We start from the raw sequence: 12,637 nt of genomic DNA on the forward strand, positions 1-12,637 counted from the left end.
CATTCACTAGCCATGGGGGCCGAGTAAACCTTGAATCTGGCCCGTGGCTGACAATCCACCTCTTCTGCCTACTCGGCACCCGTGTCCCCTTCTCTGACAATAGCACCTCATTTTCCTTCCTTTGTGGGAGCCACCTCTCTCCCACAGAGTTTGCATACAGTTCCCCAACAGTGGCTTCGGGCCAATCAGCGGGTTGTATGCCTTGCTCAAAGCTCACAGGGGGAGCCCCAGGCCAGGACAAGCCAAAGGCAACCCCAGGTCGCTGGAACTCCTGGGAATAGGGCGCCCTGTCCCAGGGGGTTGCCAGGCTGGGACAACTGAAGCCTGGGCTGCTGGGCCAGCTTCACACCTCATCAGAAGAACCTGTCTGCCCCTAAGCTGACCCAAGAGACAAGGAGAGAGATGTTTCCAGCATCATCATTCAAGCACCTGCAGCCAGCCAGCCCTTCCCTCAATGGCATTTTTAAAATTTCTTAAGTCAGTTTTAGTTGGGTTTCTATTACTTGCCCGTGAGCCACAACTACTGAGCTCGCGTGCCACAACTACTGAAGCCCGTGCGCCTAGATCCCGTGCTCCACAAGAGAAGCCACCGCAATGAGAAGCCTGTGCACCTCAACGAAGAGTAGCCCCCGCTTGCCGCAACTAGAGAAAGCCTGCGCGCAGCAACAAAGACCCAACACAGCCAAAAACAAATAAATAAAATAATTTAAAAAAAAAAAAGAAATACACTGGCAAATGTATTAAAATATTTATGTCTGGAAGATTTGAGGATACAGGAGAGAAGGCTGTAGGGACATTATCTTCAAGTATCAGAAAATAGGAGGAAATCCAGGGTGGGAAAGGGGAATGGAAAGAATTAAGAATAATGGAAGAGAGGTTCATTTAGTATAATTGTGAGCAGCTGTGAAGAGCAGCATGGAAACAAAATTACCCAGAAGAGGTGGTAGCCTCGGCGTCCACAGTGCCACCCAGAGGGTTCCTCTTACTAGAGTTTTCAAAGGGCAAAGGTAAGAGGGTCACAGGGCATCTGCGATGCAAGGCACCTTAGAAGCTAGTCTTGAGAAGACGTCAAAGTCATGAGAGCCCCTGGCCTGCTGATGTGGGGCTGGGCGACGTCTGCAACAGGCCCCAAGCCATCTGGTGGGGGTGGGGGCATAACTCACCCGGCAGCTGCCATCCACGCAGATGTCCCGTCTGCCAGGCTCGCAGGGTGTCCCGTCTATGACGGCCTCCCTGTGCTTGTAGTAGAAGCTCTCTCCCTTGGGAATGCAGTTCAGTTCACATTTGTTTGGGGCTGCGGTGAGCAAGAGGGGAAAGCTGAGAGGCTGAGCGAGGTTCAAGGCCTGTCCTAGCAACAGCGAAGTGTGGGCAGGGGCCAGAAGCACGCGCGCCCACGACTGGGAGGGGCCTACAGCGCCATACGTACTCCCAGTGGCTCAGAATCCCACCTCCAACCCAGGGAGAAGGGATGCTCTCCCCGAAACTGCTGCATCTCTGGGACTCCCTGGGAATCAAGTCGAAGAAAAATCCCAGAATAAGGAAAAAGCTAGACATTTGAAGAGGTCTATCTCAGCCTTATTATTCATAATAGTCCAAGTTTTAACAATCAGCTACTCTATTATCTATCACTAGAATATTACGCATGTTGACTGTGCTATTAAAAACTATGATTATGAAGACTAGACAATAATGTGGGAAGATGCTTATAACAGAGTGCAAAGTGATACTATGTAATAACTACAAATATGTAAACAGAGAGAGAATAATGTGAAAAGGGCTAGCATGAAATGCTAGCCGGGATCCTATGAAAGAGATAGGGTTAAGGTGTTTTTCTTGTTTCAATTTTTATATTTATCTAAATATTATATACACATTGTTTAAACAGCCCAGAAGTGCAAATAGAATTGTAATCACCTCCACCACAAAGAAGGCATCCCTCGACAACCCTTTTTAAACTTTCCTCTGTGTTCTAATTTTTCTATAACATATATTTAAATTATTTTCAACATACCCTCACCTTAGGATCCAGGAGGAGCAATGAAGGCAAACTACCCCACTGGGGCCGCCCCCTCTAGCCAAGACCCCTTCCCCGCCCCAGAGCACACACAGGATATGTTTACTGATTTGGAATCCAGAGTGCCACAGAGTTTCCAGGAGTCATCCACAGTGAGCAGTGAAAACTACTACTCAGAAGGATTATCCTAAGGTATGTTCTGACTCATCTAAAATGCTTTAAGTACACGCATGTTAGTGTTTTTTGTTTGTTTTCTTGAACTGTATTGCTCTAAAAATGAATGACCCCACACCTTCCTCAAAGTTACCCAGAGCCGGGCTCCGGCCCCAGAGACTCTGAGTAAATGAGCCCTTGCCACACCAAGCCCCCTGCAGCCCAGCCTGCAGTTTGCCCAAACTCGGGCACCAACTCCACTCCCCACCTCGCACCCCACCCCCGCCCGGCCCCCCACCATGCCTCCTGCCACGTGAGGAATGCTTCCGGAGCAGGCCAAACAAAAGGCTCAAAACGGCAGAGGCTTGGCCAAGGCTTTGTTTGAAAACGTACCTACGGAGGGGAAAAGGATGGAAAAACCTCAAAACGACCACCACTGTTGTGCCCTGCTGGGGGTACTGGAGGTTTTTCTTTAAATGTATTTGACAACGTGTCTGTAATATGGTAATGAGAACTGCGAAATGCGAAGTCAGCGTAGCAAAGAGATCCCCCAAAGATGGGGCCCAGCGTAGGGCAACGCAGGCGGGGGCGGCAGTCGGAGGGACTCGCGCACTTACCGCCGTAGTAGGGCAGCCACTCGTACCGCCGCCCCTGGAACTCCTGGCCGTCGAACTCGGCGCACTGCTCCGCCCTGAAGTCGCGGGCGCCGTCGGGGCAGCTCTGCGGGGCGGAGGGGACAAGGGAAGGGGCTCGTGGGTCCACCACTGGGGTCTGCCGCCCGGTTAGCCCCGGGGAGGTGGGATCCTGTCCCCCCCCCAACCCCCGCTGTAGCTTCGGGGAGGCGGAGTCGGGCCCCCAGGGCTCCCGTGTGCCCGCTCTAGGGGCCTTGGGCTGCCCGGGCGAAGCTATCATTTCAGGGGGGGTGAGGAAGGGATTGCTGTGCACCGACAGGAGGGCCCCCCAGGGCTAGGATGTCAGCCGAGCAGGGCGTCCGGGAAGCTGTCCCCCACCCCCGGGGGCTTTACCTTACCTCGGGGCGGCAAGAGCGGTGGCTCCGGGAGGGGCCCACGCAGCCGGAGCCCCCATCTCTCCTGCAGGGCGAGAGCGCTGGGAAGACCCGAACCCCCATGACCCAACACCCCGCCCCCTCCTGGGGCTCCCCCCAGCTTTGGTGGCGCCACCTGGTGGGCACCACTGGGCCCGAGGGGTGGCAAGGAGAGGAGGCGGGTGGCCACACACATAAATCCCTTTAGGTAGGTTTAATCAGCCCTCTGTTTATACCTGGGAGAAGCCAGACCCAGAAGTCTAACTACCCCGGAGTCTGTCTAACTTGGGGCCACTCTGCCTTTTAAAGCAAATTCCCAAAGAAGCCTCAAATTCTGCCCTTGGAGACACAAGATGTAATACATACTCACTTGGTAAGGTTATTCTGCCATTTAAGGAGTAAATGAGGACAAGTCACTTAGAATAATATCTTATCTCTCTCCCTCTTCACGCAAGTTTTCAGGAACAGTTAAACCCACTGACAGGCAGGGTGTCATCACCCCTTCTTTTGCACCCTATAGTACCTATCAGAGTTCAGAGCACAGAGCAGGTGCTTAATAAGTGACTTAGAGTGAAAAACATCTATACTTGACAAAGAGGCTGACAGTAGAGAACCACACAGATTAAACTGTTGAAGATTATTCATTAATTCAACAAGAATTCACTGCGCCTGCCAGCACTGCATGAGGAGCTAGAGACTCGGGGTGGATGAAGCAGGAATGGCTCCAGCCCCGTGAAATAAGGTTGTTGTTGCAGTCAGAGTGTAAGTACGTGGAAATGACTCAATTTCAAATTCTCCACTAACGCTGCTCCCAGGACAAATCCATTGCGTCGTAGGTCCTGCCCCTGTGGACTGGCACTGGCCCGGGACACCTAGCCCAGGACCCAGCTGCTCCCTCACGCCTGCCCTCTTTTTACAAGCTGGCCCATTCCCACCTTCCTACCTCTGGGAGTAGCAGGGGCGCTCCCGGAAGCTGACGCCCCCTCCACAGGTCCGGCTGCAAGGGCTCCAGTTGCCCCAGGAGCTCCAGGTGTCACTCTGCCGCCTCACCCTGGGAGCCTGCAGGAGGAGACACTCAGGAGCGGGACTGAGCACTCGGAGCCCCACAGGGTGCTCAGGGCTCCCCCGAGGCCCCCTGCCTCAAAACACCCCCTCCCCTGCAAAGAACCTGAGATCGTGTCTCCTAGAGCCAAGGCTTCAGCACTGCAGCACCGCCAGGCACCCGAACATATTCATTTGTGAAATTGGCCAGCTGTCACCATAAGGAGCTGGGAACCAGCCCAGCCTTCTCATCCGTCAACGCCACCTCCACCAGCCGCCCCTATTTGCCAAGTACAGTGGGCAAGCCGCCAAGCTGGGGGCAGAGATCTCTCCCCTGACCGTGATATCCCCTGGCTGGGAAGAGCCTGGTTTGAGAACCAAGATGTCTGCGAACATTCCCTTGAATGGAAGCCCACGGATCAGCGGAGCATGCCCTTCCAGGAGGGAGATACAAAAGGGCAGGAAGAACAGCGTGTCATCAGGCAGGTAGGGCTCCACCTGTGCGGGGAATGTTGCCCACGGGCAGCGCCATGTTTTTGTAGCTCTGGCCTATCAGAATAAGAACTTAATCTAAGAGAGAGAGAGAGAGAGAGAGAGAGAGAGAGAGAGAGAGAGAGAGAGAGAGAGAGAGAGAGAGAGAGAGAGAGAGAGAGAGAGAGAGAGAGAGTGTGTGTGTGTGTGTGTGTGTGTGTGTGTGTGTGTGTGTGTGTGTGTGTGTGTGTGTTGGAGTGGGGGCTGTGGTTTCTTCCTGCCGATCTGTGGCAGGGACTCCCAGGAGTCCCCCAATATCCATCCTCCCCTTCTCCTATTAAGAGAACCCTTGACTCTTAGCTGGATACCTGGCTGCCGCCACCCCCAAATTCATTTCCCAGATTTCCTGCAGCTAACCACAGCTATATCACTAAATTCTTGTCAGTGAGATGTACATAAAAGTGTTGGGTAGCAGCCTCCAGTACAGGCATACCTCAGAGATATTGTACGTTTGGTTCCAGAACACCGGAATAGAGCAAATATCGTGAAAAAGCAAATCACACAGATATGGGGATTTCCCAGTGCCTATAAAAGTTGTTTGCATTATACTGTAATCTATTAAGCATTATGTCTAAAAAAGAAAAACAGAAACAGATGTATGTACCTCAATTTAAAGTACTTGGGACTTCCCTGGTGGCGCAGTGGTTAAGAATCCGCCTGCCAGTGCAGGGGACACGGGTTCGATTCCTGGTCCAGGAAGATCCCACATGCCGCGGAGCAACTAAGCCCGTGCACCACAACTACTGAGCCTACGCTCTAGAGCCCGTGAGCCACAACTACTGAGCCCGTGCCACAACTAATGAAGCCCATGCACCTAGAGCCTGTGCTCTGCAGCAAGAGAAGCCACCGCAACAAGAAGCCCGCACACCGCCATGAAGAGTAGCCCCACTCGCCGCATCTAGAGAAAGCCCATGTGCAGCAACGAAGACCCAACACAGCCAAAAAATAAAATATTTTTAAAAAGTACTTTATTGCTAAAAAATGCTAACCATCATCTGAACTTTCAGAAAGTCGTAATCTTTTTGCAATAGTAACATCAAAGATCACTGACCATAGATAACTTATAAATATGATAATGATGAAAAATTTGAAATATTGTGAGAATTACCAAAATGTGACACAGAGACACGAAGTGAGCAAATGCTGTTGGAAAAATGGCACCAATAGACTTGCTCAACACAGGGTTGCCACAAACCTTCAATCTGTAAAAAATGCAATATCTGCAAACTCAATAAAATAAGGTGTCCCTAAGAGATAGCTTGCATGTGCAATTGTCCTTTTTCTTCTTCCTCCTGTATTCCTTCCTGCTGTTTGGAAATCAGATGTGATGGCTGGAGTTGGAGCAGCCTTCTAAACTATAAGGTAATTTGGGAATAGAGGCTTCACATAGTGAAGCAAAGATAGAAGAATCCTGGAGCTTGGAGGATGTAGTGAGACAGAACATCCCTAGACTTCTGACCTCTGGGTGTTTATTTGAAAGAGGGATCAAGTCTTTCTTGTGGAAGGACTGTTATTTGGGACTCTGTAACAGGAAAATAATCCTAATAGATAGTTTCCCACCCAAAAGATCTGACACCCTGCAGCTGGCATCAGAAGCCCACATGCTACACACATATTCTCTCATTCACACCTCAGAACAACCTGACGGACCCCAGTGCATGGAGAAGAGAGAGGCAGAGAGAGAGGGAGCCACGTAGGAACAGGTGGACACAATAGCACGTTGTCTTCACTCCAGGCCTCTGCTCTTACACCAGGTTCCCACCGACCTCACCTGGAGAACCAACGCCGACACTAGCCGAGGCCTAAGGAGCTGGAGAGGTGTTGGACTTGATTCTTGCTAGAAGGCAAAAGGTGGACTGGAAATATGTCCTGTTTGCTGGAAGGGGACTTTATTTTAGGGCATCATGACATAAGAATCTCTAGGGGAAAAAAATCCCTGCCATTTTCCAGAGGAAGAATTCAAGTCCTAACGTGGAAAAGCAAACTCTTCCTCCTGTCGCGAGCCACCCGCCGCGTCACTGGATCTCAGGTGAGGATGGAGGTTTGCGCACGCGCAGATTACTCACAGTGCTGTTCTAGCGCCTTGGTGCCAAACATCAGGTTTTCCTTGTTTTATAATAAAACCAGAACCCTGAATCAGAACAACTCACACACGCAATGAACCACGTACAAAACCAAGAAGGAAGGGCCAGCCAGACCAAAGGTCTGAGCTTTCACTCCTCAAATCATTTACCCTTCAGTTCTAACTGGGCCAAAATCGCCAAGCTTCCAAAAACCAGCGAACCAGAATATAAAAGTGTTCTACGAAATTTAAACTGAAATTTACTTGGATCCGTTCCCATTTTAAAGGGGAAGATATTGAGTGTCGGGGTTGGAGGGTGACTTTCCAGGGACCACAAGCACCTCCCCTCCAGACTCATCACTACAATATAAGAATTCTGGAAGCGGCCCACAAGAACTGCTGCTTTCTCATCCTGCCGCCTCGGCCTGGCTACTAATTACCTCTGACCAAGTCCTGTTTGGATGTTAGTCTCACTCCTGAAGCACGAGACTGAGCCTCCCCAATCTACCCTTCCCTGCGACTGGGCTGGGCTTACTGGCGTGGGCAAGGCAACAAGGGGCACCCCTGCCACCCAGCCACCTTGTGCCATCAGGATGGGGTGGGGGAGGGCTCACCTGAATACAGGACCCCTTAAGTACCAAGCCTTACAAACATTCCCTTGCCCCCGAGCCCAGCACCTGTGAAGCAGGCATCCTAGAGCCAGGCCCTGTCCTGTACTTTAGTTTCTCTGACAAAAAGAAAGCAGTGAGCCAGCAGTAGCACAGGCACATCTTGTTTCTCTATAATTACCCAAACCATGAGCTGCATGATGGTGTGAAGCCAGAATGAGCTGCTCCAGTCCACCCTCATCCTGGGCCTGTCCTCACCTGCCTCCTGCCGCTCTCAGCACCCCACCAGCTCCTCCAACCCCCACCAGGGCAACTCAGGAGCCCCCTTTCCTGCTGCACTGTTCCCAGGGGATCAGCTGCCCGACGTGCACGGGTGAGGGTGGGAGTGGGAACAGAGGCAGAGGTGAGGAGACTGGCAGTCCCCCTCGTGAAGCCTCCCCTGACCAGCCTGGGGTTGGGGGTGGCAAGGGGCGTGGTGCTTTATCCCTCCTTAATCAGCTACTCACTCTGCTCAGGCTGACCCCTGTCAACACTGAGAATGATCCCATGAAGTTCTGGGGGTCCGGTGGGGGAGTCCTGGCCTCAGCTAGAACCGGCCTGGGCCATGGGGCAGGGGGCTGTGCCCAGCTAAAACCAGCCTGAGCTACACCCTCCCCGAGACAGTGCAGGGGGTATGGAGAGTTTTCAGCCCCAGCTATCCAGGTGTCTCTAAGGGAGAGAGCACCTAAGAGGACCCAGGTTACTATGGATACCTTGACTCGCTTCACCTGCATGCAACCTGTGGGTGGGTGTTATTACCCCCCCGCCCCCCCATTAAAGGAATCTAAGACCTGTTGATTTGCTTAGGGCCACAGCTGTTAGGAGGTGGCTCTGAGTTTCATCCTGGTGTCCTGACACTGTCACCATGCCCCCCCAACCCCGAGCTCTGAGCTTCATGCAGCCAGGCACTAGGATAAAGCCTGTGCCGAGGACCTCAGAGTGTGGCACTTAGGGAACAAGGACCATGGGGAGGCAAAGGTGACCCGGGGAAGCCAGAAGGTGGTGGAGAGGACATGAGGAAGGGGGCTCTAGCCCACTCTCTGCTCTGACTGTGGCCCATGCTAAATCCGTGGGGCTCTGGAGCAGTGCCCGCTGCCCACTGCTGACGTCCATCCCTGCCTGCCCCTCTCGGCCCTGGTCGGAGGAGTCCTTCTCATCCTCCACTCACATTTCCACTGAGGCATCATTCCCCCTGCCCTCCCTAAGGCAGCAAACAGTTTGGGTCCTTTCTCAGGGGTCCTCCTGCTGGCCTCAGAGGGCTGGGTAGGGCTGTGGGTCTCCCCCTGCAGAGCGCTCTCCAGGGACAGGACGGAAGCTGTGCCCTCCATCCTGTCAACGCAGGAGAAACTTGGCAGGAGCAGCCTCCAGGACCAAGCCCTGCTCTTCAGACAGTCCCTTACCCAAAGATGGGTCCTGTGGTCTAGAAGATTCTCTGTACCTCCACAGAACCCAGATATGTTCTCCAGGGAGCCCTGTCCTTCGGGCCCCTGTTAATGAAACCGCTACTGTGATCACCAGTTGGCTTCCTGTGTCCACTTTCTAAATTTGTGCTAATGCGGTAGCCACTAACCACGTGAGTCTATTTAAATTCACATTAATCAAAATCAAATAAGATTCAGTTCCTCAGTTGCATTAGCCACATTTCATGTGCTCAGTAACCACATGAACTGAGTGGTTATCTTATTGAACAGCACAGATGCGGAACATTTCCATCATCTCAGAAGGTTCTAACAGTCAGCCCTGCTCTAGATGCTAACCCCAAAGGCAGTGGGGAATGGCTGGCACCCCAAACCTCTAGGCCCAAACAGCCCCATTGAGGAGCAGCTGAGTTTGGTCCCAGGCAGGTGGCAGACATCTGGTGGGATGGGCCACCTAGCCCTGCATTTTGGCTGGTGCCAGCACTGATCTCCTCTTCCTTCCACCGCGATATACCACCCGGACAGGACGTTCCCAACATTAGCAGTGCCCCCCCCAGCACGTTCTGAAGGGGGAGGGCGCTGGGACGTTGCCATTTCTGCAAACTGTGCCCCAAAGCCAGGCGGGAAGTTTCAAGGTCGCACCCCTCTGAAGGAGCTCGGGCCGAGGGTTCGCCTCCTCCCACCCCACCGTCCCCGTCGCCGACTTGGCCCTCTCCTGGGGACGGCGCCACTGCCGGGGGTGCTCCAGCCGTCGGGGGCTCCGGCCCGCGGCCAAGCCCTCGCCCCCGCCTCCCCAGCAGGGTCCTCCCGGGGCGGGGCGTGGTGGAGGGGAAGGGTCGAACTCACCGAGGACCCGGGCGCCGGGGCCAGCAGCAGAGGCACGAGCAGCAGCAGCCGCATCTCGGCCTGGCCTGCGGGAGAGGCCGGGGTTGGAGCGCGTGGGGCGGGACAAGGCGCCGCCCCACCCACCCCGAGTCCCGTGCTCCCCGCGGTCTCCTGGGCCGGCGCGGCGGGGGCGACCTGTCCCTCCTTCCCGGCTGCCCACAGGTGACCCGGACACCCGCAGAGGGACTGGAGGGGATGCCGTGGGGCGCAGCGGAGCGGCCGTGCCACTCACACGGTGAGGGAGGGAAGGCCTGTCTGTAACTGGCTTCTAAAAGTTCGAGTAACTTCTTTCAGGGTTTCAGAGCGAAGGAAAGAGGGCAATTAAAAATACTTCTTTGTTGGGCTTCCCTGGTGGCGCAGTGGTTGAGAGTCTGCCTGCCAATGCAGGGGACACGGGTTCGAGCCCTGGTTTGGGAAGATCCCACGTGCCGCGGAGCAGCTGGGCCCGTGAGCCACAATTACTGAGCCTGCGCATCTGGAGCCTGTGCTCCGCAAGGAGAGGCCGCGATAGTGAGAGGCCTGCGCACCGCGATGAAGAGTGGTCCCCGCTTGCCACAACTAGAGAAAGCCCTCGCACAGAAACGAAGACCCAACACAGCCATAAATAAATTAAAAAAAAAAATACTTAAAAAAAAAGTAAAAGTCTATTAATTAAAAAAAAAAAACTTCCTTGTTAAAAAACAGGGAGTTCAGAATCAAAGCCATCAGACTCACTGTTTTAATTCAGCAAGAGATTCTTTTTAAAAAGCCATTGCAGTGCTTGTTTAAAAACTCGTTAATAAAAATGTTTTTTAAAGTCTCTGCAGGCACTTTTAAAACTCAGCTTAAATGCTTTAAAAATGTTAATTGTATCTCACTTTAAACCCAAGCCAGCATTTCTCTGTACTGGAGAAGCTCCACAAGCAGGTTCCCTAAGGGGTGTGTGTGTTTGTGTGCAGAGTGAGTGCAGTATGTGCGTGTGTGCAATGTAGTGTGTGTGAGTGTGTGTACAAAATGCCTGTGTGGAGTTTGGTGTGTGCACGCATATGATGTGTGCGAGTGCAGCAGGTACAGAGTGTCTGAGTGCAGTCTCGTGCATGTGTGCAGTAGGTGTGCATGTGTGTACATGTCACTGTACTGGAGAATGACATACACAACGTGCCCCTTTCAGTACAAAACATTAAACAAGTACTGGCTTGTATGCTTAAGTTTTAAAATCTGAAATTCTACCATTGTTCTCTTTAATTTCCTTAAGCATAAAATGATTGCAGTTTAGAAGAACAAAATAGAGCATACCTAAGCCAAGTTCAGCCAAATATAACCTGGCACATTTAACCATGCACATGCTCCGTTAATTTAGCACCAACTGTGATTCACGTAGGCATCATTTTCTCTGCAAACCGGAGGTCCCCGCGGATGGCGGGGTGAGGGTGGTGGCGTGCTGCCTCCCGCTCGCACCGCCGCGGTCCAGCCTCGCCTCTGCGGCCCCTCGTGTAAGAACCGCGCGCGGGAGGGGAAGCCGAGGTGCGCGGGAGGGGAAGCCGAGGTGCGCGGGAGGGGAAGCCGAGGTGCCCGGGGAGCCTTGTTCTCGGGCTAACGGCAAAGATGCTGCTTCTCTAGAGACTGCCTTCAGGGGGCGGGGATGAGCCTAGCTTAAGGAAAGACGGCAGGAAGGACAGAAGAAAAGAACTTTATTTATAGCTGCTACTGGGAGCGGCGGACTCCTGCCGAGCCGGGTCTGCGGCTCCGCGCGGGGCGTGCCGGGGGCCGGCGTCTAGGGGCCCCGCGCGCCCTTCCCGGTCCCCATGCGAGGATCTCCCCCGCTCCCGCCTCGCGGCGGGAACGGGCCCCGTGCAGCCCCCGGGGCGGAGAGGGGCGGCTTGCGACGTGAGGCGCGGGGCCGACGGCGCAGGGACCCAGGCTCGGGCGCTCCAGGCCCACAGCCGCAGCGGCACCGCGGAGGGGGCGCGCTCGGTCTCCGGAGACCCGCGCCAGAACGGCGTCCGACGTGGGGAAGGGCAGAGGAGGCGGGAGGGTTGGCGCGGGCCGCCCGCGTTGCGTCTGTCCGCCCGGCCCCAGCCCCCGAGGCTCCCGGGGTTTCCTGCGCGCCCGCGACCTCCCCCACCCCCGCCCGAGGGCGCGCGACGCGGAGCGGGGACCCGGCGCCGCGCCCGCCTCAGCGGAGAGCGGGAGGCGGGGTCTCCTCCCAGGCCCCCCAATTCCTCCCACGCCGCTCTCCCCGGGAGCCGGGCGGGGCAAATTCCTGCAGCAGCCCAGGGGCGAGCCGCCCCCGCCCCGGGGTCCTGTCCCTCCGCCTCCTACCTGTCTCCCGGAGCCCCGGGCGCGCGGGGCCGGCGGGGCCACTCCGTGGGTGCACGCCCCAGCCCAACAAGTCTGGGAGGTTGGCCAGGCCGCCCGAAACGCCTGAGGAGGTTGGACTTTCTCTCCCCGCCGCTGGCTGGCTTCCTCCCCGCCCATCTCCCCCCATCCAGCTCTGCTGACATCCATCCCCGGTGACCTGCGATGCCCAGGGCCTCCATCCCTTTGGGTCTCTGCCAAGGCTTGGCTTGCCCTTCGCTTTTGGGGCTGGCACCAGTCCCATTTCCTCTGTACCCAAGTCTTCCGGTTCTGTGCCATCCTTCCTCCATGCCCACCTTACATACAACACAGCCCTGTGTCCAGCCGTCTGCTTGTCTCCTACCCCTGAATTCTATGCTTCAGCCACAGCTGAATTTCTCCACACACAATCCGCTGTTTCCCACCTCCCAGCCACCATTTCCCACCGCCTAGAATGCACTCTGGAAACCCCCTCTTAACCTTGCAAACTCCTAGTCATCCCTCAAGATCCGCCAAACATCATCT

The 12,637-nt window shown here is 54.7% G+C and overlaps 1 protein-coding gene across 3 annotated transcripts in view; it reads right to left on the reverse strand.

Annotated features, from left to right (window-relative positions):
- PAPLN (papilin, proteoglycan like sulfated glycoprotein) overlaps positions 1-12,207 on the reverse strand; it is a 34,982-nt gene extending 22,775 nt beyond the window's left edge. For 2 of the 3 annotated variants that reach the window (XM_082451543.1, XM_082451542.1), the window contains exons 1-6: positions 12,098-12,206; positions 9,758-9,822; positions 4,156-4,271; positions 3,198-3,258; positions 2,785-2,887; positions 1,164-1,294 (exon numbers count right to left, since the gene is read on the reverse strand). In XM_082451543.1, coding sequence (XP_082307669.1) covers positions 1,164-1,294; positions 2,785-2,887; positions 3,198-3,258; positions 4,156-4,271; positions 9,758-9,811 — 465 coding nt within the window. In that variant the 5' untranslated portion in view covers positions 9,812-9,822; positions 12,098-12,206. Of the gene's footprint in view, positions 1-1,163; positions 1,295-2,784; positions 2,888-3,197; positions 3,259-4,155; positions 4,272-9,757; positions 9,823-12,097 lie in introns of all 3 variants that reach the window. The other variant, XM_082451541.1, reaches the window with a different exon arrangement.
- Between the last annotated feature and the right edge of the window lie 430 nt (positions 12,208-12,637).

The sequence above is a fragment of the Balaenoptera physalus genome, assembly GCF_965194825.1.
Source record: "Balaenoptera physalus genome assembly, chromosome: 2".
Lineage (NCBI taxonomy): Eukaryota > Metazoa > Chordata > Mammalia > Artiodactyla > Balaenopteridae > Balaenoptera > Balaenoptera physalus.